Source organism: Nuphar pumila, chromosome 3, assembly GCF_984573655.1.
Source record: "Nuphar pumila chromosome 3, dmNupPumi1.hap1.1, whole genome shotgun sequence".
NCBI classification, from domain to species: Eukaryota; Viridiplantae; Streptophyta; class Magnoliopsida; order Nymphaeales; family Nymphaeaceae; genus Nuphar; species Nuphar pumila.
In genome coordinates this window covers 121,877,202-121,901,836 of record NC_143251.1, presented here as the reverse complement: position 1 = coordinate 121,901,836, position 24,635 = coordinate 121,877,202, and the positions used below count along the sequence as shown (strand labels likewise).

General features: G+C 36.1%; 1 protein-coding gene across 6 annotated transcripts in view; it reads right to left on the bottom strand.

The window, feature by feature from the left end:
* The window catches only part of LOC149843554 (uncharacterized), a 45,990-nt gene extending 23,603 nt beyond the window's left edge, over positions 1-22,387 (bottom strand). The window contains exons 1-16 of one of the 6 annotated variants that reach the window (XM_089999894.1): positions 22,028-22,247; positions 17,927-18,163; positions 17,530-17,845; positions 16,354-16,608; positions 11,994-12,118; positions 11,792-11,836; positions 11,619-11,700; positions 11,434-11,502; positions 11,189-11,359; positions 11,004-11,069; positions 9,843-9,911; positions 9,572-9,715; positions 9,189-9,262; positions 8,258-8,551; positions 8,004-8,095; positions 7,819-7,910 (exon numbers count right to left, since the gene is read on the bottom strand). In XM_089999894.1, the coding sequence (XP_089856020.1) occupies positions 7,819-7,910; positions 8,004-8,095; positions 8,258-8,551; positions 9,189-9,262; positions 9,572-9,715; positions 9,843-9,911; positions 11,004-11,069; positions 11,189-11,359; positions 11,434-11,502; positions 11,619-11,700; positions 11,792-11,836; positions 11,994-12,118; positions 16,354-16,608; positions 17,530-17,697 (1,746 nt within the window). In that variant the 5' untranslated portion in view covers positions 17,698-17,845; positions 17,927-18,163; positions 22,028-22,247. Of the gene's footprint in view, positions 1-7,818; positions 7,911-8,003; positions 8,096-8,257; positions 8,552-9,188; positions 9,263-9,571; positions 9,716-9,842; positions 9,912-11,003; positions 11,070-11,188; positions 11,360-11,433; positions 11,503-11,618; positions 11,701-11,791; positions 11,837-11,993; positions 12,119-16,353; positions 16,609-17,529; positions 18,164-22,027 lie in introns of all 6 variants that reach the window. The other 5 variants (XM_089999897.1, XM_089999895.1, XM_089999892.1 and 2 more) reach the window with 5 other exon arrangements.
* Positions 22,388-24,635: the final 2,248 nt, after the last annotated feature.

Here is a 24,635-nt window from a genome sequence, read left to right as displayed (position 1 = left end):
CGAAAAAGCATGAAGAATGGGAAATGAGGAATTTTAAAATCCTCTCTTGAATTTTTTCATCCGTAGAAACGAGAATTAATGCAAATATCATCAAGTTTAAGAAGGCTTCTCAAGCATGGGAATATTTTGAGAAGACGTACACCTCTAAGGACTTGTCCCATAAGTACTATCTCCAAAAAAAAGTGTTAACGCTTCAACAAGAAGAGATGACTATAAGAGAGTACTTTGCCGAGCTCTCTTCTATTTGGGACGAGCTTGCTATGCTCGAACCTAAGTGGAGTGGAGAATCCATAGAGCTTCACCATAAACAATTGGAAGAAGATAGATTTTTTAATTTTTTGAATGGGCTTAGGCCCGAATTTGAACAAATCCGGTCTTCGGTCTTCCCTTTTATCCGCCTTCACTTCCCCCTCTTTTTAAGATGTAATTACTAAACTTAGTGGGGAAGAGACTCGGATGGGTATAAGAAAGAACAACCCAAGTGTTCTAGCTATACCTTCCAACAATGAAGAAAATGAAGGTGTTAATGTTGTCTCAAGACCGGGGAGCAATTTAAGGACCTACAAGCCTCCTCACTTCAAGAATCAAAACTCAAGTGGTCAAGGAGCAAAGAGGGATTATAGCAAGCTTACATGCCACTTTTGTAAAGAGTCAGAGCACATTAAACCTATTTGCCCAAAATAGAAGAAATTACTTGCAATGGCTATGACATCTCAACCAAAGGAACAGACGTCATCGTCAAATGGGTTTCTTTCTCTTCAACAAATCATCGAAGCTTTACAACCTCTTCTCAAGGGAGGCATTTCCGGAGCCGCTATGTCTACATCCTCACCTCCCGGTAAGACATCTTGGCTTCTAGATTCCGGTGCATCTTTTCACATGACTCCAAGTGCTTGTTTCCTTTCCGATTTTTCTAAAAAAATTCTTCAATCTTTTGTCTCAACAGCGGATGGAACACCTCTTGAAATTAAAGGAATAGACAATTTTGAAAAACAAGAATTCTTTGTTCCAAAAATTCGTCTTATACCAAAACTAAATTTACTTTCGGTCTCTCAACTCTCGGACCATGGTTGCGATATAAAATTCTCTTCTAGTAAATGTTGGATACAGGATCGTCGGTCCGGGAAGTTGATTGAGAAAGGCTCTAGGAGAGGAGACCTCTACTATGTTGATTTTTTTCAAATTCCCAAGAACCAATTTTGTACATATTCATGTATGGCATAAGAGACTCGAACATCCCAACATTGTTAAAATCTCTTATTTGCCTTTTATTAAACATCTTTGTAAAGATGATTTTTTATATAATGAATGTATTCTTGGGAAGATGAAAAGTCTACCCTTTTCTCAAAGATCCATGTTTACGACAAAACCCTTTGAAATTGTTCAGTCTTATGTATGGGGTCCGGCTCCTTTGATATCTAAAGAAGGATTCTCATACTATGTAATTTTTGTGGATGATTACACTAGATTTTGTTGGATATATTTTCTTAAACATAAACATGGAGTTTTTTCAACATTTAAAACTTTTCATATGATGTTTTTAAATCAATTCAATGGAAGTTTAAAAATTCTTAGATCCGACTCTGGTGGCGAATACCTTTCAAACGAAAGATTTATCTTGAAAGTTATGGTATTCTCCATTAAAAATCTTGTCCAAAAACCCCACAACAAAATGGGTTAGCTGAACAAAAGCATAGGCATATCATTGAAACAACTAGAACCTTGCTCATTTCGCAAAACATTCCAAAGAAACTCTGGGCTAAGGCAACTCTTACATCGGTCTATCTCATAAATAGACTTCCTTCAAAAAATTTGAACAAGATTTTTTCATTTGAAAAATTGTATGAGAAAGAACCTAATTATAGCAGGTTAAGGGTTTTTGGATGCAAATGTTTTGTCCTTACTGATAAAAAGGACAAACTTTCCCCAAAGGCCATTCCTTGAGCCTTTCTTGGTTATTCCGAAACCTAAAAGGGTTTTCGATGTTATGATGTTAAAAATGACAAATTGTATATTTCCAGAAATGTAAGTTTTTTGGAAAATCTTAGTGGTTTCGAAAACCTTGAATCTAATGACGAGAACGTAGATTATTCTTTTCTATTTGATCTATTAACTGAAAGTGATGATACTAGTGATGATGAGTCAAATCAGAATGACTCAAGTGATAATGAAACCAGGGAAAAGGGAAACCAGTCCTATGTCCTCTCTATTTCATCAACATGTCGATGAGGAACCTCTTAGAGATCCTGTCACCTATACTCATAGAGATAGAAACACCTTCAGAAGTGCCCTTGAAAGATATGATGATGCTAGTAGGACTACTCCTCAAAGTGAGGAGAACCTTCGTAGGACCGAAAGACAAAAAAAAACTCCTTTTAGGTTCATCTCATATGAATCTGTTTCACCTAAACATAGAGCCCGTCTAAGGGCCATTCATTCTTACATAGAACCTAGAAACTTCGAGGAAGCACGGAAATGTCCTGAATGGATAGCCGCCATGGATAATGAACTTGAAGCTCTGAGAAGAGCCAAGACATGAGAATTTTAAGACCTTCCTAAAGGTAAGAAAACAATAGGGTGTAGATGGGTATTTAAGGTTAAGACTAAGAGTGATGGATCCCTCGAGAGATATAAAGCCCGACTGGTTGCAAAGAGGTATAGTCAAGAATATGGGATTGATTATGAGGAGACATTTGCCCCGATGACTCAAATGATCATTGTCTGATGTCTTATAATTGTTGCCTCAATCAACAAGTACAACATCTATCAAATGGATGTTAAGAATGTCTTTCTAAACGGAGATCTAACAAAGAAGTGTATATGGATGCTCCTTCTGGAATGGAGACTACTAAAGGAAAGGTGTTTCGCCTTCGAAAAGCACTTTATGGTTTGAAACAAGCCCCCAAGGCTTGATATGATAGGTTTATTTCCGTAATAATAGAAAATGGTTTTTCATCCTGTTTTACTGATATTGCTTTGCTTGTTAGAAAATCCAATGCAGGAATTGTCATCTTACTGTTGTATGTGGATGACATGCTCATAACTGGTAGTGATTTTAAAGAGGTTAAGAGTATAAAATCAATTTTGAAAGATAAGTTTGAAATTTTTTATCTGAGTTTTCTAACTTATTTTTTGGGTATTGAGGTAGCATAATCTCATAGAGGGTATTTATTATCTCAAACTAAGCTTGCTTCTGAGATCATTGACAGATCAGGTATTACAGATGAAAATGTTTGTGAAACTCCTGTCATAGTAGGAGCTAAAATAAAGATTGATGATGGTGTTTCCCTTTCGGACCCTACTCCTTACAGACAACTTGTTGGATCATTGATGTATCTGAGTATAACCAGACCAGATATCTCTCATGCAGTCCATACTGCAAGTCAGTTTCAACATGCACCAATTTTAGTCCACATGAGTGTCATCTTGCGAGTCATAAGATACATAAAGGGTACTCTAAATAAGGGAGTTTTTCTGTCATCTTCTTCTAATTTAAAATTAATTGCTTATACTGACTCTGATTGGGGAGGTGACTCAAATAACCGTCACTCCACCACTAGTTTTGTGTGTTCTTAGGAGACTCACTGATTTCGTAGAGATGTAAGAAGCAACAGAAAGTGTCCCTATCAGCAACCGAAGCCGAATATCGTGTCATGCAACTACTACCATGAAAATTGTATGGATCTATCAGTTGCTTGAAGACATGGGGATCACTATTGAAGGGCCCACTAAGCTATGCTCTGATAACAAGAGTGCAATTTATATTGCTAAAAATCATACTTTTCACGAGCTGACTAAGCACATTAAAATAGACTGTCACTATGTTCGTGAAGCCTATTTAAAAAGAGTCATTGATCAACCTTATGTTACTTCAGAATATCAGTTGGCGGATTTCTTCACCAAAGTTTTATGTGCACCGCGATTCAAGTTTCTCTTTGGCAAACTTTCGGTCATCATGCCCTAAGTTTGAGGGGAGGGGGTGCTAAATTATGTATCAACATTGTAATCTCGTATATATATTCATATATATATATAGAGAGAGAGAGATACATATACATATGTACCATGTATATGTATCTCTATCTATATATATAAATATATTTACCTATTTCTTTTTTCTCGTTTTTCACCCAAAAAGGGTATTTCTGTAAATTCCTATTTTACGTATATTCCATTTGGAATATGATTGTAACTTCTTTTAATTCTTTTATTTTTCTTTTTTCCTTTTCTTTTCTTTTCTTTCTTTTTTTATATTTTTTTGTAATATGTGCCACATAGGGGGCTCCCAACGACTCTCTTGGGAGCCCCCTATGTGGCTCCTTTGTAAGGTTATAAATAGGGGTTTCACCCCTTTTGTATTTCCATGGCTTTGGGTCAAAGCCCAAGTTCCTAATAAAGTCTGATTATTTATTTTTATGCTTTTTTGCATTTGTGAGAGTTTTGTGAAGTTGTGCTTTTATGCACAAGTGTTCTAAGTGTTCTTATTATGCATGTGTGTCGTTCTTTATCAAGAATATTGACCACATACTGAACTGGGTCTTAACCAGAATGACTCATACCGAAGAGCATCCATACTACCAATAGTACCAATCTCACTTTACCCACATGGGTATGTAAGCTTGGTATGCTTACGCATGTTACATAGCCAACGACTTATAAAATTCTATGGTTTTTACATAGGATTTATTGATTTATTAGAAAGCCATTCATTGAGAACATGCACCTTTCTCTAATTGCCTATTTGGATCACAATACCACAATATAAAGCATGTTAATTCTCATGCTTTATTCCATATGTTGCATATAAATTAGAGCAGTAATTTAGGACCCTTGAGCTTGAGCATCTATGAGATTGTTACGAATCGAGAGTATCAACACAAACAATAGTCCCGCAGCTTGCCTACCACCCAAGCTAGCCCAAAAACTAGCCCGATGCATGAAGAACCAACCTGGCCAGCCTAGTTGCAGGTCTGGGTGGTTTTTAACCTTGACTGCATTGCAAGAGAGGAGAAGCAAGAGGATAGTGTGACAGACTGAGTAAGATGGTGTTTGCATGCCATGGAAACCTTCGGGTTTCCGTGGAAATGAATGAAGTGTTTCCGCAGGCCCGCCATGGCAACACAAACAGCGGACTCTCTTTCCTCGTGGAAAGAGAGCCCCAAAATCAATGTGACCACACTCTTTCTGCGGAATCACTTCTTGTGGAGGGGTGGTCCAATTTTGTTATTGCGGAAGGAGGCACTGCACGGATTGCAGCGTGGAGCTGCCTTCCCTGGTACACAAATGCCCCCAAAGAGAATAAAGATGAGACAAATTTTGAACTTAGTAAGAGATAAGATTGACTAAACAAAAACTAACAAAGACAATGACTGAAACCTAAATATGAGAAAATGATAATGCTAGTGCCTGAGATCTCCATCCAACAACCAAAGTTTCAAGTATGGGGCCTAACATGCTCAATGCAGTTCAAAATGCCATGCATTTCATGGACCTCAGGATAGGAAATGAACTGATAGCTGCAGAACCAAACGAAAAGAGGAACAATATCAACACCTAAACCTGCAAAAGGGACAGGCATATAAAAGATATTTAATATGTCTCTTTTAAAGTAATTACATATCCATACTTCACAGATTACGGATTATAGCTCACTTCAGATCACTTGTGATATATCTTAATGACTGTATGAACCATAATGACTGTAATGAAAGAGTCCAAGATGAGCACTATGCCTACAACCAAGAGATACCGATAATCACACAGCCACCAAGGGCAACACACACTCATAATCCACTGAAGGCACACAAGAGAGAAAGACAGAGAACAATATAAAAAAACATTAATTTTATTAAACATAAAATGCTTAAGAAGAAGCATATGTGATAAGGAGGGGGTAACCCCCATATATGCGAAAAGAAGAGGCTATGCTACCCATTAGAATGTCCTAACTAGTGTTGTAAGTATCGCAGTGTATCGTACGATACGTATTGTATCTATCATCTATGGGATTTTCCGATATGATACACACCCGTATCTCGATATGGGTGTGTATCTTACGATACGCCCCTGTATCTTACAAAACACTCTGATACAGGGCGTATCTTAAGATATACTATAAATGCAGTTTAAGTGCACTCATTTTAATTTTTTTTCAAAAACATATAAGACTCATTGAGCCTAGTTCATATTCATCCCTAAAGAGCTTAAGAGTGATTTAGGAAGATTTTTTGCAAAAAAAGGAAGAGAATGATAATGATGATGATGATGATACTCATGATTGCCGTTATCTATTTCATTTTTGTTTAAATTTTGAATAAATTTGGCTATGTAAAATTTGTAAGTATTGAAAAAAACAATTTATGTTTTTTTTGTTTATGTAAACACACATTATTATGAATGGTGTGACTTATCAGCTTGGATTCATTATTTAATATGCATATTATTTCATAGTTTGCATTTTTCTTGTGAGATATGAATGCCATTTATAGCATATTATCTTGATTATTGAATCTTCGATGTCTTATGCAGGTCATTCATTGCACATAAATGCTTTGATATGTGATATTATAGTTTTATCTTATGTTATTCATCATTGTTTTTTGTGTTATGATTTTTTTTTAGATTTTTCCGTATTTTTTGGATTAATCTTATTTTAAACATAGGATTTGTTACGGTATGTATCTTATTTTGGGTCCATCCGATACGCGTTACACTACACTTTTTACAACCTTGGTTTTATGAAACTCATAGAGACATAAATGTTTCATATGTGATTGTATGGTTGTATTTTGTGCAATTCATCATTGTTTCATGTGTTATAATTTTTTTAGAATTTTGACTATTTTTATGATTTTTTATTTGTTTAGAAATTTTTTATTAAAATTTTTAATTCACTACAATACGTATCAAACTTTGGGCCCGACCAATACAGGTAACAATACGCTACTTACAACCTTGAGCCTAATGGCTAACTGAGTTAGCTGTTAGACCATTTTAATGGCTAGCCGTTAGCTAGTCTAACGGCTATAAATAAAATGACAAAAATACCCCTAATGGGCAAGGAAAATACAATAAAATAAAAAACAAACAAATATACAAATACAAAGAAAAGACATCTAAAATACATCCTAATATGTATATATGTATATATATGTATATATGTATATATATATATATAATATACATACATATATATGTATTTAAAAAAATAAACACAGATTTTTCACACATATTTAAAGGATCTATTAGGCACTCAGTGAATAGACTTAATTTTTTTAATATCTGTAACAAAATTATTCACTTTTACTAATACAAGTTACATCATTCTACGCTCTTAACGATATTGGATACCAATATGAAATCAATACTAACTGCAAACTACAGGTAAATGTTAACTGCCTCTAGTTCCATCAAGAGTAATCAACACAGAAGATGCAGTCCCATAGTAAATTGCTGGATCCAGATAAAGAAGTTTTTGTACCACAGAAATCATGAAGATCAGACATTTTAAGAGTTTCATAAATATGAAAGAACTGATTACGCCACCATAAAAAATTCAGTTAGACTCTGCTCCAGAGTTAAGCACACGAAAACATTTCCAAGTTAGCTTTACATAATTTCTTCCAGATCATATATGCTCCTTGCCAAAGTTTATGCAAACATAGAATCAATCTTAAACCTACATACTTTGGCTAATAGTGACCAACATTGCACCTTTAATAGCACATTCTACAAATAAGAAATCAATCACAGACAAAATTCTCATCAATGCACTTTAGGGATTCATAGATGCAACAAAAAGGTTATGATCAACCATACCTTGGGGGCACCATCAGCTGACGTGACCTTGAAACGCCCCTTATGCTGTATAAATGTTCCTTCAGATGTATCTGCTAATGAATGGGCGCTTGCTGTAACAACCACAGAAATCAAGATGAAACCACTTCCAATGACCATAAGTGTAAGAAGGAGAAAAACATTAAACATCAGACAAACAGAAATACCTGACGGCTGAATATCCCCATTTCGCTTTTGACGATATAGCAAAGGACCACTGTAGTTCCGCTCAGGTTGCAATCTCTGTTGTACATGCTCCCTTTAATTTTTTATTCCAAATTTCCACGAAATTACAATACAAAAATGCATTTTTTGATGAGTAGAAGCCCATAAAAGGAAAATGAAACTTAATGAAGTTGGTCACTAGAAAGACCATGATTTATATGTCCAACAAAGTTATTGAAGGACTTACTGTCACTACCTTTCTCCTTCACCAGTACCATTTCTGGTTTGTCCATAAACACGTTCTGGTATAAGTGAGCCACTCAAGAATCTTTGACCCTGTGCAGGAAGAAAGCCAGTGTTCCTCGATGAAGTGCAATTTCTTTCAAGGTTCTCACCATCAGACTCTCTAATTTCTTGGTCTTCCACAACTTGCATCTTTTGTATCTGAAATAGTTGATTAGAATAAGACTCACCATCTTCCTTCCAAAAAGGGCTGTTTGCATTCACCTCATCCTCGGAAACATCAAAATATCCTCTGCAACAATGAATGCTTCAAGATGACAACAAAATTTTTTGTTAAAATTCAACTAAAATTGACACAATTCACTTCATTTCCTCTTATACTATGGTACCCGGACACACCATTTTGCCCTCCGTACCCGTGTCGACATGTGTATCCCTGTGTTGACATGCTTCGACACCCGGACACGCCATTTTACCATCCGTACATACAAGTTTGTATTCAATTTATATTTTATAATTATATTTTCAGTTTATAATATATATTTTAGATATAGCATATATATTTGGATTATATTCAGTTTATTTTGAATTTATTTTGAATTTATTTTGAATTTATTTTGTATTTATGTGATATTATATATATATAGCCGTGTCCCCGTACCCACATTTTTTGGGATTGCCGTGTCGTACCCTTCGTACCCGTACCCAGGTGACATAGCTCTGATATATTCATAAGAATGAAAAACACCAAAAAAAGGCAGCAAAGTTTTTAACATGTAACGTCAAAGTATAAAATGCAAAGCTAATTCTCTTGTAATATAGATGCCAAAGGTTCCTACCTACTTCATCTTACAGAAAAGCACAAAAGTGATATCTTCGTCATCTTAATAAAGCAACATTTTGTACCAACCAGTAATCTGTCAGAGGCAGAAATTAAAACATACTTGAGTGCCTGAAGAGGCTGAAGAGGAAATGAAGAAGGCAGAGAGTCATGCCTTAGTAGATGATGACCTTCATCCTAATTAAGGAAAAAGAAACAAAAATAAAGAAGAGATCAAGTCATCTGGAAGAAGAAGAAAACTTGATGATGAGATAAGCAACAAAGGCACCCTAGCAGAAACAGTTTGGGTTAGAAAATGATTGACATCTGATACAATCTAAAATTCAAGCTTGTGCTGCCATATGGATAATGTATGAGTGAACAAAAACATAAATAAGATTTTGAAGAAAACTGTCACACTTGTCCATAAAGAAGAGGCTGTCATCGAAATTGCTCTCTAAACACGAGGGCAGTGACAATCATTTTCCAAATATGCTATCAAACTACCTCTTGTGAAGCCTCAACCCCTTTATCATCTTCTCTCTCTACAGGAAACATATTTTGTCCATCATCTTGATCATTAAATCGGTCCTTCGAATTTATGTTCATATCCACGTCATTCACACTGGCAACATCGTCAGAGTCCTGGATCTACATAAGAGGCCATGTTGCAGGCAGGGCTAAAATATCAGTATCATTGACCTCGGTCAGAAAACATGTTTTGCACATAGTGGACTACTTTAAATTTTGCAGATCCAGACTAAAAAAGAATCCTTACAAGGGCAGCCTGATTTTTCAAGTCTTCTAGATTAAAATTCCACCCACTGATTCCCCGGATATATTCATGCTGCAGAAGCACAAAACACACTAATTACTGTCCAAATATCTATAAAAATTGCCAATGAAAAAAGGAATAGTTACCACTATTCCAAATAAAGCAAAATAACCTTTTGCAACTCAGAGATCTTTCAAGAAAATAAAGTTGATCAATTAGACAAGCATTATAAGATTTTCTTTTATTGCTATGGGAATCACTAAGAGATGGAATCATTTCCTGTTTCCAGACTATGATATTTCAGAGAGTAATACGTCAGGTTTTTAGTTTGATATAATATTATTTCCATCAAGTAGGGGAGCAAACGGAGCGGGTATGGGCCAGATCATAACAGACCTGAATCCTAATCGAAAATGCAAACAGTATGTATGAATCCAAGTATCCGGATCCAAATCATATCCAATGAGTACAATTGAACCTAGATCCAGAATATATGTAATGATATTGGATCCAGTAAAAAGATGGAAACAAGCTCTTTACATGCAAAAAGTGGAACTGGACCACATTTTGATCCAAATCCATATTAGATGAGACCTAAAATACTGACCCTACATTTGAAACTTAATTTAAGGAAATGAATCTGGAAAATAATATCAGATTTGGTCTGATTCCGACCATACCCGATTTGTTTGATCCCTAGTGTTAGGTGCTATATCTGATCAAGGCCATAAAATTCATTATAGACATGATAGATAATTGCTAATTCTTGTGGTTCACTAGGAAACTGGACTTAATGGTTAGTCCAAATCTCATAATTCAGACTAGTATGTCTCCACCTTCTTATTCCTCAACATAATTGGTTGCAAGTGACCACTTTAGGTATGTCAAATCACAAGTCCTTGAAATAAATGGTCACCGACATGCCATCATACTAAAGACTAATGAGTTTGACAAGTAGCCTTTCCACCAAATCTGGAAGGTGATATAGAAATTTGCAAGTAATCATTAAATTTGCATCTGCTCAAACAGTCACCCTATTAACCATGTATCAAAAGACAAAATAAACTGAATGATGATTAAGATGAATGCATCCACATGAGCTTGAAGATACATACTGAAATAAATTTTGGCATGAAAACAACCACAAATGTTGTAATTGTTAACCTGTGATATTTGCTCTTTATCTCCATAATGAACCTTGTTATTGACAAGAAAGTCTGCCTCCTTTGCCTGAAGAAGAAGCAAAAGGAAAAAGGAAAATAAAAATAAATAAGAAACTCATAATAGTTCCATGTACTGCATCAGGGCATTGTCAAGCTCAAAAGCTCCAAATAGGATCATAAACTGACCTTCAAAGTCCTAAATCGATCACCAAGGGGAGCAAGACCATCAAGAATAGTTTGTGCCAAATACTCATTGGAACGACCATGTTTAAAGAAGTGATGTTTCAAAAGCTTCTCTGGCGTTGGGCGTTTCCTTGGATCCTTTACTAAGCAGGCAGCTACCATTTCTTTAAAAGACTACAACGACATACAGCTTTCAATAGTGTGTCTGATGCTTAGTTCATAAACTATTCCAGTAAGACATCACATACCTTTGAAAATCTCTTGTCTCGTTCATAGTCAAGGCCTGGGGGTGCATTTTGCAAGGTCATAAGTAACACCTACAGCAAAATAAGAATAAATGTTTCTTTTCTTTTATTTTTGTGGATCATGAGAAGGAAGTTGATTTTAATCAAATGATTCTATGTTTAAACCCACTGGGAAGACCAAGACTCACCTTCATAGGGGGATACTTGGAAAATGGGGCATGACCATGAGCAAGTTCTAACGCCGTTATTCCGAACGACCAAATATCTGCTCTGTAAAGAATAGTAGCATAAAGAGGTAAGGTTTTAAACCTTTTCAGGTTCTTAAATAAACCTACAATTTTAATGGAGCTCCCCAACTCACTTAAAATCATAGCCATGCAGTTGTTGCATAACTTCAGGGGCCATCCTATCGAATTATCCAATGAATAGGAAAGAAACATTCAGAGTTACTCAATAAATTCTGAGAGTTCATACATTAAAAATGTTACAAATAATAGGAAAAAACTTCAACAGCTTTCACAAGTAACATAACATAGATATAAAGAAAGGGACTAAGAAAGCACCAGCATGGGGTTCCTACAAAAGTATTTCGTGACCGTTGCCTATCACCAGTATCAAACATACAAGCTGAAACTCCAAAATCTGCTAACTTAACAGCACCATTAGCATCAATTAAAATATTTCCAGCCTGAAAGCCCCAAATAGATGATATTAGAAATGTCAAGATACCATTTCATAGAAATAACATGATCATATTAGCAATATCAAGATACAATTTCATAGAAATAACATGATCACAAGAGCATCAATTTAAGAGGTCTTGGTAGAAACAGATTGATGATTTTAAAGTATGGAGGCATGCATGATCTTAATTTATCCTTGATTCCATTTACAGAGAAATAATCAATGCTAGAATTCATTTAAGAGGTGAATAATGAAATAATATAATCTAAAAGCTCAGACTAGACATGGAAGATATCTAAGACCATGACACATAGGCATGGTTAACTCTAATCTGCATGAAGTTTGGTCCAGGAAAGTAAGGTGCCTAACCAAAATACATGTACCTATGATATGCAATTGAGTGCCACTAACAAAAATATGAATAGGATAACAAGGGAATTAGAATAATATAACAGCAAGGCAACAAAATCACTGCCAAACTTTTCAAGATGTCAAGACAACCAATTTTCTAGTTGAAGCAGATAACCCAAGAGGCCAGACAAAACATCCTAGGATGGATTATGGGTGGGCGCACCTAATATGTAAGAAGCTTCAAATACAATAATAAGTGCAAGACCTTATATTCCAAGGAAAAAAAAAGATCCCATAAACCAGAATCGAACCGTTTTTTTCTCACAAGCTATAGATTGGGTCCTATATTGTGAGAAAAAAAGTATCAGATATAAAAAATCCTCCAATGGAAATAACAAAAATGCTGGAAGTTTCTAACAAGACCTGTGATGCATGAAAAAGGAAACTACTATAAACCAAAAACAGATAGATCTGATGCAAACCTGGTTTCTACACGTAAAAAGATAATGTATAATAGAAAAATATGAAAATTAGGCATATGATGATATTTTTTTATTGGATACCTCTAAGACAAGCTGCTACAGATCTTAAAACCAACTCATCAAACTGTCTTATTAAAATTTTAATCATCTAAAACAATAAACAATAATTATTTACATTCTACACCTTATTATAGCCCTATACACCCTAGGTTAATTAAACCTGAGCATGTCATAAAAACGTCTGTTAGCTATTTTTCATATGAATAGAGACAATCGTAGCCATGAATCACATTTAAATGAATGAAGAGCACATTTTAGATCAACAATAACAGAACTACATCAAATAATGACCTAAAGATAGAATCTGTAGTTCCAGTGTTGAACTAATATAAGAATAAACAAATCCATGAAGATTAAGTTGTTCTCATCATGCTAAGAATCACAATCATAACACATTCTCATTTTGACATGAACATAGATTGTGTTTTCAACACAACAATTTGAGCCACAATACATATTTTCATCTATTTGCTATAATGACCTACTCTGTTTTTGTTCAAGAAAAAGAAGATATAAAATCTCATGACAGAAAGGGCATGTTTGCAAGTTGCAACCATCACACCTAGAAAAATAGCTGAGAATCATCATCCGAAGGATAGGGGTAGTGAAAGCATTCATAAGGAATGTTCTTATCTTTTGAGTCAACCACATGTTTGAAAACCCTACCAAAAACCTCCCTGCTAGGAAAAAATGGTCCACTTTCCAGGTGAAAAAGTGGCTCATAGATTTGCAAACATACCCTAATTTCTGCACATGGGGAGGTCTTCTATCAGAAAGGGCATGTTTGCAAGTTGCAACCATCACACCTAGAAAAGTAGCTGAGAATCATCATCGGAAGGATAGGGGTAGTGAAAGCATTCATAAGGAATGTTCTTATCTTTTGAGTCAATCACATGTTTGAAAACCCTACCAAAAACCTCCCTGCTAGGAAAAAATGGTCCACTTTCCAGGTGAAAAAGTGGCTCATAGATTTGCAAACATACCCTAATTTCTGCACATGGGGAGGTCTTCTATCAGTTGGAAAATATGGTCACAGATCTTGTTTCAAGGATATTCTGAAAAGGAATTATACCAGGTCATTTTTTATTCTTGTTTTACTATTAAAAACTCGCAAAAACAATTGGAAAGTAACAAAATGAGAATATTTTTAGAGAAATTTGAATATATTAAAAAAAAACTTTCTTTTCAGTTCCTTCTCCTTCTTCTTCCACTCTTCTTTAATCTTTTCTTCCTTTCCCATTTCTTTTCTATTTTTCCTTGTATTTTTTCTCTTTTCTTTTCTTTTTTCTTTCTTCCTCACATATCATCCTTTTATAACGGCGTAATCCCTTTGAAAACGATTATTAATAAGGACTACACGTCCAAATACTTATCTCTCCCTTGTTTCCAAATCAAAGCACTGAATTTCTTGTAGTTGTATCCATCAGCATATCCAACAATATCCAATAAGATAATGCTCATAAACCACTGGGGATGTCAATGTATCAGATTCCGTTTAGTTGAATTTGGTAAGCCAAAACCATATCCAACTATAATTGGATGTGGATATGGTTTTAAAATTTTGCTACTGAACCAGACAAATATCTGAATTTGACGGACATCTGAATCCATTTACATGTAAAAAAGCAGATCTGGAATGAGGTTTTCACCATCTGAATCTGAATCCAAATTGGAATTTGCTTAGCCAACATCTGATTAGGTGAATATGGTATTGGCACATCCAATCCAACTCCGAACCATTTACATCACCAGCCACTAGTTTGAGATTCCATATGAGATCCTAAACAGAAGAATTTGTTTACTAGTTTATGTACTATTTGCAAAACCTATATCTTCTCTTTATCAATCTGTGGACTGTGCCAGGGACATATATGAGTTTTATCTATTCCACTCTTTTTACATAAATTAATATTTGCACATATCTTTTTAGTCTGCTATTATATCGAGAAGAGCAAGGTACCTGATTTCTTGTCAATAAAAATTAACTAAGCAGAAGTCATCTCATGAATCACAATTCTGAGATTCCAGAGCAGCACAAGACTATCTGGCTACTAAGCTCTGAACAATATCTTGATATATTCTCCTGACTAATCTATAGTTTACTACCGGTCTTTGTGGATGTGCCAATATACATGTATCTGGCAGGCTTTTATGTCTTGAATAATTTTTAAACATTTTAAGGATGTCTTTGGCACACGTCAATGTATTCATTAGTGATTTACTTGTATAAAAGGCTAATGATCTTAATGTGAAAAGATCCTTAACTCCTTATATTCAAAGAAAGTCAAGCACTGTCATAGGTATGTACTACAGGTAACTTTTTGTCACTGCTAGTTCATTACATGCAAGGATATCAAGAAATAAGGACTTCCAGAATAGAAACAGAAACACTCTACCTGTGCTGCTCCCCTTTTTACTCATGGAGAACAAGACAAATTTTATTGTGTACCATGCACTTTTGTGTACTGCTTCTTTTTCAATTCTATATTATTTTTCCTTTAGAAACCCATGATATATACACTGTTAAAAACTTTCCAGCACTAAATCCTCTTAATTGGTTGGTGGTTGTGCATTGTATGATGCATTACTGGTGCATTCATTAGCTTATTGATGTATTTCTAGAAAAAGATCAAGAAAATAATCAATATATCTCACATACTAAACATCATAGTTGGCAAACCCGGCGAGACTCGGATCAGACCGCAAATAGGTCACCGGTTCAGGTTACTGATCCTAATGCCTATTATAATCTTCTTATCATGCACTTTATGATTTTAATGAACAATTCTTATACAAAGGCACTTGTTATGAAGAATCTAATATTGTTCAATGAAAAATGTTAATGATCATGTATAATTATATGTTTCTGTAGCTTAACTGTTGACATATTACAGCTTGAAGTTTAGTTATTTCCATGTCTCTTATTCATGTGCTTACACTATAAAATATACTCCTAACTCGTCTGAATCACTGAGTCAACCCACTGACATGCGAGTCAAGGGTTGGGCAATCCGAGCCCGAGTCACGAGTTTGCCAACTATGCTAAACATAACAATTTCATAAAGCATAAAGTGCACATCAACTTCAACATAGATAAGCATATTACTGCATTATGAAACTCAAAACCATTTCTTCTAAACATGCATTAAAAAAATTGTGTTTTTTACAGCACATTATCAAGACGAGGTGGTAAAACATAATAACCTGCCAGTGTAATATCCCAGCAATTATTAAGTCATTATGCTCTAAAATACCAAAAGAACTGTGTAGAATGCATAAGTCATCAGAACAGGCACATATTTCATGCTGAATGCATGAAAATGAACATTAGCATCAAAGCTATTACCTTAACATCTCGATGAATATGCCCATGACCATGTAGATAAACAAGGGCTTTAAGGACTTCACGTAATAATGTTGCAATGACAGGTTCTTCAAAGCCTTCTGGATAGCCAGACTTCATTATATGAAGGCAGGAACCTCCAGCCATATAAGGCATCACAACCCAGAGGCTACAGTCATTCGTGAACGAACAATGTGCCCTTAGCAGATTAGGATGATCTATTAAGCTCATAGTCTGCACCTCACGGCGAATTCCATCCTGTACAAAAGATGGCATCAGCTCTGAGAAATAAATCCCATCACTGAGGCTTTTCTTACAAGGAACATTGCAGCCAAAGGGGACAAGTCAAGAATGTAATAGAAGGCAAAATAAAATAATGAGTAAATTTTGACTACATCAAGTACTGAATTTTAGAAGATCATAAATCCTTGCCAAAACCATCCTAATAAGGGACCACCTATAAATGGTTAAAGGGAATTCTTAGAGTTGTGCTGACAAACTAAGAGCCACACAGGAGATGGTGAAGTTGCACATTTCAATTGAAACATACATGGCTATGAAGATCATTCATGTGCTAACTGCTAAGCTCATGAACCATGTCAGGCCCAACTAGTAAGATGTGTACGCCTCTTTATATAGACTCAGTGAAGTAATTGACTCAAAACCGGTCCTAACTCACCTGTCTCTCTGAATAATCACAAGCTAGAATGGGCTAGCTAAAGTTACCATCTATGTATATATCTATGTGTTTGTGCGCATGCACATGTGCACACGAGTTGTGTGTATGATATGTGCATCTCTCTGTGTGTGCATGTATGTGTGTGTGTGTGGAGAGAGAGAGAGAGAGAGAGAGAGAGAGAGAGAGAGAGAGAGAGAGAGTTAATCCTAGATATGCCTTTCCTGAACCATGGTAAGGGGATTGAATTCTCTTTATTTTCTTCCAAAATCATAATTATATAATGACCAATAATTGCAAAAAAATCAAAAGAAAATAAGAAAATAAATATATTAATTAGTTAATGAATGATTTTCTTAAAAAAGTAGTAAGATTTTGTCACTACAAACAGGCATCCAGGTGTCAATTCTACAATTTCGATTAGCATGTATGACTAAATTAGTAGACCATGCAATTCCCTTTTTGAGAAGTAGACTGCAATTCTAATATGATTGAAAACATACGAGATCATTATTGCACTTCTCCAGGTCCAAAACCTTGATAGCAACTATTTCATTAAGTGGAACACAAAGAGCCCTGTACACAGTGGCACTGACACCTTCACCGACTTCCTCGTATAGTTTGTAATCTTTTGAACTGACTGGAAATTTTTTCTCAGGTGCATGTTCCATGGTTGTTGCTTGTCACACGTCATTAATGCACTTTATATTCCAGGAAGGGATGGAAAGCATCAAAGAGTTTAAATTTTTGTGTGATATAAGTCGAATATCAGACAGGCTCTTCCAGAGAGCTAGAAGATCCTCCCCCAGAACAATATTTCTGCGAAAAGGATGAAGTCAATAAAGTTGGAACTGCATCAATTTATTCTCACATCAAACTCCAAAGCAATAGTTGTATTACAAAGCTCCAAAATGCTCAGCAGGCTTCTAGGTAGGATAATCAAATAAAGGTTCTGAATCTGCAGTTCACAACTTAATCTCGTGCAGGACACGGCCTTTGCATGAACATGCCTGGGTTTGAGCACTACAGTGTTCATCAAAGGAATCTGTTAAGACTTCTGATAACTAATAAAGCTCCTCAAATGGACCAGCAGATAGTAACCTTCTGCTGAGAATGCAAGTCTGGCAAGCATGATACCTGAAAAACAAAAAGAGCAGATGAGAAGTCAACATTGCTTCAGAAAGATATTTATGACCGGAACTGAAGAAAACAACCTTGAGTGCTAAAGAAACGACACTATGTACCAGATCCTATGCATTTGAAGAAATAAAAAATCATAGAAAATATGTCAGACAAACATAGGGTCATAAATGAAGAGTGAAAACCATGACTCTCTGAAATTGAAACACTAATATTTAATTGGATTGTCCAAAATCAAAAGCTAAATAAACTCTGAATCAGCGAAGACAGACCATAGTTTGGGCATTATTCAAGACTTCAGAACAGAAAAAATAAGTGCACCAAAGAGTTTTCAAGTCACGCAGCACAACAAGTCAAATAATATCAAAGCATTGGCAATACTCAGGTCCTGGAAGGATTAAGAAGAAAATTTAGATAAAATGTTACTTAGACCAAAACTACATTGAAATGGTTTCTAACATTCTAGAACATACGTCAAAGGACCAAAGTTCCTTATATATGTTCGCCATGGATATGGTAATGTATTAAGAAAAGGGAATGAGAAAATATATAAAACAAATTATTTAGACACTGATGCACACTTTGAACATATCATTCAAAACCAAACATTTATGAGATTAGCATTTATTGGGTTCTGTTCTCCAACCCACATAACTGAGCAACCAAAGAATCTTCACTATCTAATAACTATTGAGTAATGAGGAAGTGGTACCCAATGAAAACACCAATACCGCATAAAAACATAGCAGTGAGCATGCACAATGGGAAACAGCACGGTACAAAATATTGGCGATATTTTGAAAATATCATGAAAAAATAAACTAACAAAATGAAAAATAAATGTTCTCAACATGTTATTTCAAAATATCCTAAAACTAAATATATCATGATTTAATCATGTTATCACAATTTTTTAAAACTTCAAAAAAAAACTTTTAACATAACTTCAGAAAAAAAAGTCCAATGACATCAATGGTCAACCCATTTCATATTCTATTTATATTATTATTTTAAAATAAAAGGGTTGATGCGGATGATAGGAGCTTAGGAGGCCCTTCTATAGTTGAAAAAGGGCCACCCTCCCTTCATTTAGGGATGGGAAGCAAAACATGCTGCTCGTCACTTGGCTTGGTTCAGCTCGCACAATTCTTGTTTGAGCTTCCAAACTGGGCTCGGCAAGGCTCACCAAAATTTTAATATATATGGTCTAATGTTTATTTTCTTCATAAAGGACACAAAGCAGTTGGTTTGCTTATGTGTTTCCATGAAAGATGTGTTGGGTTTGATTCCTGTTGTGTGCCCACACAATGAGTATCTAAAAACATACTTTTTTTTATTTTATTTGTGCAGGCAAGCTCGAGCTTGGCTCATCTAGCTCGTGCTTGGGCCCTAGACAAGCTTGAGCTGGGTATGAGCCAAGCCCAAGCAACCTGAGATCAGCTCATTCAGCTTGTTTACAAGCCCTACCCCTTCAATCATGGGTATATGACTACACCACAAGAGGTGGAGGCCTTTTTTATAATAAAACAAGTAGCCTGCTTATATAACCAAGATTTTTTTTAGATTTTTCTCAGAAAAATAAATTTTATAAAATATCCTGAGATTTTCCCATACCGAGAAAATTCCCAAAACGAGATTTGTGACTATGGGGAACAATAAGTCTTAGGAGTTTCACATAGACAACAAGGCACAACTCGGACCTTCTCCCAAAGCCTGAACGGCAGTGGGTCTCGAGAGAAGGTCTTGACCCCTTCATGCGAGGTTTAATTCCCACTGGGTGTGCAGGCACCTTTAACTGGTGGGCATCCTAAATGTTATTTTTCTCCTTTTTCCCTTTTTTTTTGAAATTTTGGAATGGACCTTTCATTAACACCACATTCAATCCAAAATCTAACAGTACCATTGGTCTGCTTTACCATGTTACATCAACATATCCAAGTCATCAAGGTTGAACTGACTAGCCTTAACTGCCTTATATGTCAGAAAGAATCCTTTTTAAAAACAATAGTCACACAAGTATCTGAGAATTTGATTTAAATAAAACATACTCCAGATGGTTTTCTTGGTACCATTGGTTGTGACAGCAAGGAAGAAGATGTCACAAAAACTCATGTGATGAAGGATGCAAGGGTGGATCTGAGCATGAAGAAATCAAAGGTGGAATCGCATTCCTGACATAATTTGCATAACACAATGGCTGCATGGAACCATGATACGTTACCAACAAGCTAAGAGATCACTTCCATGACAACGGGTTTTTATTTGAATAGTAGACAACATAATACAGTCAATTCCATGATGGTAGACATTTACGACTTTGAATTTTTTTCTACTGAATGTAGTGGCCCTAGTGGGATAATAAAGAGCAATACAAAGATTAAAGGAAATTAATCTGCAAATATCATCACAGTTGGAGAACATGCTCTAAAGATATGATATCAATTGGTAAGAGATTATGTATTCCTAAGCTTAGCATTCACTCATAATGGAGTTTTTCTTAAGATGATAAATAAACATCATGTGACACAAACATTCGGTTAACATATAAAGGCTGACAAACGGGGCTCCGCTTGCCTGGTAGGAATAGTTAGTGCACATCACCAGGTGATGGGACATTGCAAGTTCGAAACCCATTGGTATATAGGTGGTTGAATTAACTGTTGTAAAAGGAGGGACTTTAATTACCCCAGCTCTGTTATGAAAAAAATAAAAAGTATATAAAGGCTTGAGGAGAAAATTTGGATGTATAAACATTCAACTCATTTGTCAATATTTTTTGCACTCGAGTAGCATGATGGAGCTGTTTTCAGGAAAAAAGTGTAGATAATATTTAATACCACATAAGAGAAAGATAAAGATTTGCAAAGGGTGGTATCCTTGACATTTCAAAGGATTACAAAATTATTAGAAAATTCCAAAAAACTTTTATCAAGCAAACTTCGCGAAAAATATCTCATTGTCTTCCATTCAAAGGCCAATTAACTGACACCTGCAAACCCTAATTATGCAGTCTCATGCCAGTTCATTTCATGGCAATGGATTGTCAGTATATGGCCATTCAATTGACTGAATTAGCGCTAACAAGGGAGAACGAAAATAAGATAAAAAAGAGAAAAACCAAAGCCAGTTCTTTCCAATGCCTTTTGAAATCCTTCTGATGATAACCGATATATTTATCTTGACTAATGAAAATGTTCCCTTTTCTGTTTAAAGACCACTAATGTGTTCTAGGTAAAAATACAAACCCAATAAGGCACTGCAACTTTTCCCCACTAGTATGTCACAGTATCCAATAATCCTATTCAAACGTCAACCTAATAACGTTCTATAATCACAAAGCATCACCTCAGAAGGCATCAAACAATTTCGAATTTGTAAAATAACCTACTAGAAGCCGCTCATCAACGTATCGAGTAAGATATGAGAATAGGATGATGCACCCAACAGTCAAAAACAGGTGGAGCCTTCACATTCACAAAGATACTTATCAACCATCTATGATACAAATTAGAAGTTAGCAAGAAATAAGCATAAAAATCATGTTCTTTTCAGTATATATCCACAAACCACCTTATCAAGAACTTCCCAAATTCAAATAGTTCCCCATATCCAGCTCTCAAAAACGAAGCCACGTACAAGGCCAAAGACGAAGACAATATACTTCTTCAATTTTCAAAAGAAAAAAAAAAAGAACACGCGAAGAACAACAAAGAAAAGGGAAAAATCTCAGATCTAGCTCAAGACGTAAGAAATTCAATATATAAAGATCTACGCTTCCATCAGACAACCAAACAAGAAAAAAATATCGGAATGCCCAGCTAAGGAGACTCGAAAGAGGATCTAACTTGTTAGCTTTCTGACCTAAAGAATGACCAAAGATATCAATCCGTACGTGAGAAGAATCCGACAGGAGCAAATCTCGGGCAAAATCGACCGAAACCCGTCTTGGGCACCGATCCTCGCCCCCCTCAACTTCTCCCGATGAAGGTCGATCCAGATAAGCGGAGTACGCTAATGCCCTCCCTTGTTTGCCCTAGAAATCAAGGTGGGCAATCCTGGAGAGAGAGAGAGAGAGAAAAAAGGGGAGACGATTACTCAGGGCAGGGATATAGGGATCCCCATGGTGGGAGAGAAGAAGGAAGGGGGAGTGGGGCCCACAAGCTCTTGTCATCGCCTGTGGTTTCATGGGACCCACTCGTGGATGTATTTTGAGGGTGAAACGGGAAAGAATGTGGAGAGTGGGACCCACTTGTGGATGTGTTTTGAGGGTGAAACGGTAAAGAATGGGGGTAGGGGAGTGGAGACCGTCTAATTTGCGAAGCTAGTAAATGTGGTAGTGGGGTGGATGCTACTAGGTCCGGTAAAATCCGAACCCAAATGATTAGATGCGACTGGCCCTGGCTTTAATTAGGGGTGGCAATCGTGTCGGGTTGTCGGGTCGACCCAACAGGTTGGCGGGTCAGCATACCTCAACCCGAACCCGACCCATTTATTAAACGGGTCGGCTGTGGCAAACATGAACCCGGCCCGTTTAATAAACGGGTAACCCGACACGACCCGCCAACCCATTTAATAAATGGGTTGGGTCGGGTAAACGGGGTCTCTGGTTCGCGGGTCGGGTTGACGGGTTGGGTTGGCGAGTTGGCAGACGGGTTGGCGGGTCGAGTTGGCGGGTTGACCCACCCGCCTAACCCGTTTATTAAACGGGTCAGCCGGGTTGGCGGGTTGGCATACCCCTAACACGGACCCAACCCGTTTAATAAACGGGTTAGGCGGGTCGACCTGTTTATTAAACGGGTTCATTTTTTCCAAACCCGAACTCGCCTAAGAGGCGGGTTGGCAGGTCGGGTCAGGTTTTGCCACCCCTAGCTTTAATTATCCCATGGGTCAGATTGGACCTAAGTATTGACCCGTTTATGTAACGGGTCGTTTCTTGAGTATAAAAAATTTCTTAGATTTGGATTAGGTTCATCCTCATTTGTGTGGCCCATCTTCTTGAGCTCTCTTTTTTTTATTGTAGTGTCATTTTTCATTTTTTAGAAAATAATTGTACTATTAAAAATAATGTTCTTTTATAGAATAGCCAGAAGATACGATCACCTGCTTGATTTTGGTTGATTTTTGTTGAATACGAGTGCAATTTTTATGATATTACCATTTGCCTAAAACATGAATCAATGAAACTCAACATTTCAATGAAGCTGAGATTCAACCATATAGTTTTAGTGAAATTCATTATTTTTAGTCATACTGGTCGCCAATGAAACTCTTATTGGCCTATACAGTTTTAGTGAAACTAATAATCACCTATAAAGTTTTAACGAAACTCACCATTTCAACAAAACTTGATTTGATATTCACTGATACAATGGAACAGTGAAACTCAAATTAGTGAGCACTCCACTAATTTGAGTTAGTTGCGAGACTTTTTGTTTTACAACTTCTTTTCTTTCACTCCACCCCCCATCACCACTATAACTTCACCACTACTAATATCATCACTACCACCACTTTTGCATCATTATCACCATTGCCACCACGACTACCTATCTTTGTTGCCATCACTATCACCATACAAATACCACCATTACCAAGGTTAGCAAACTTGTCGTGTCAACCCAATTGACTCAATGACTCGTTTCAAAATAGGTTACAAACGCATCATCAATTGAGAATGACTCGTTTTTTTATCCTAAACTCATCGTCAACTGGTCTTGAACCAACCATCTCACCCTAAATCAGTCAAATTCAGCCTAAATCGTTCAAGTTGAGACATTTAATAAATCTAGTTTTTAAAAGTTTTTTTAGAAGAAAAACAAGTAAAAATTGTAAATCAACCTATTTAGTTCACGTCACCTTGTGTTGAGGCGTTGAAGTTTGAACCCCAAATGGTATGGTTATATAACTGGTAGGGGACTACCTAACCCTAGCTTTCCCTGTCAAAAAACACTAGAAGAAACCTGTGGATTAGCGATGACCTAAATCCATCGCTAATCCGACGCTAATCCATCGCTAAACAGCTTAGCGACGGATTAGCATCGGATTAGAGATAGATAGCATTCATCATGAATTTTTCGACGCTAAGCAGCGACGAAATATATCTGTCGCCCATTCCATCGCTAAGTAACAACGGAATGTATCTGTTGCCAGTTTCGTCACTAAGTTGCGACGGAATAACGAATGTCAACATTCGTCGCAAGGCCATCGTTACTATACGACGATTTTTGTATTGCGATGGATTTATAGCCATCGCTACATTTAACACTAATAGTAATTAGCGACGGATATATCTGTCGCTAATCCATTACAAACAAAGAAAAAATTTAAAAAAAAAAATATTTAAAAATTAAATATCGAGAAAAAAATTCTCGTGATATAATTTATATTTTTTATACAATTTATATTTCCTGTGAATAAAAAACAAAGTACACATCAAAATACATATAAAAGGAAACTAAAACAATTAATT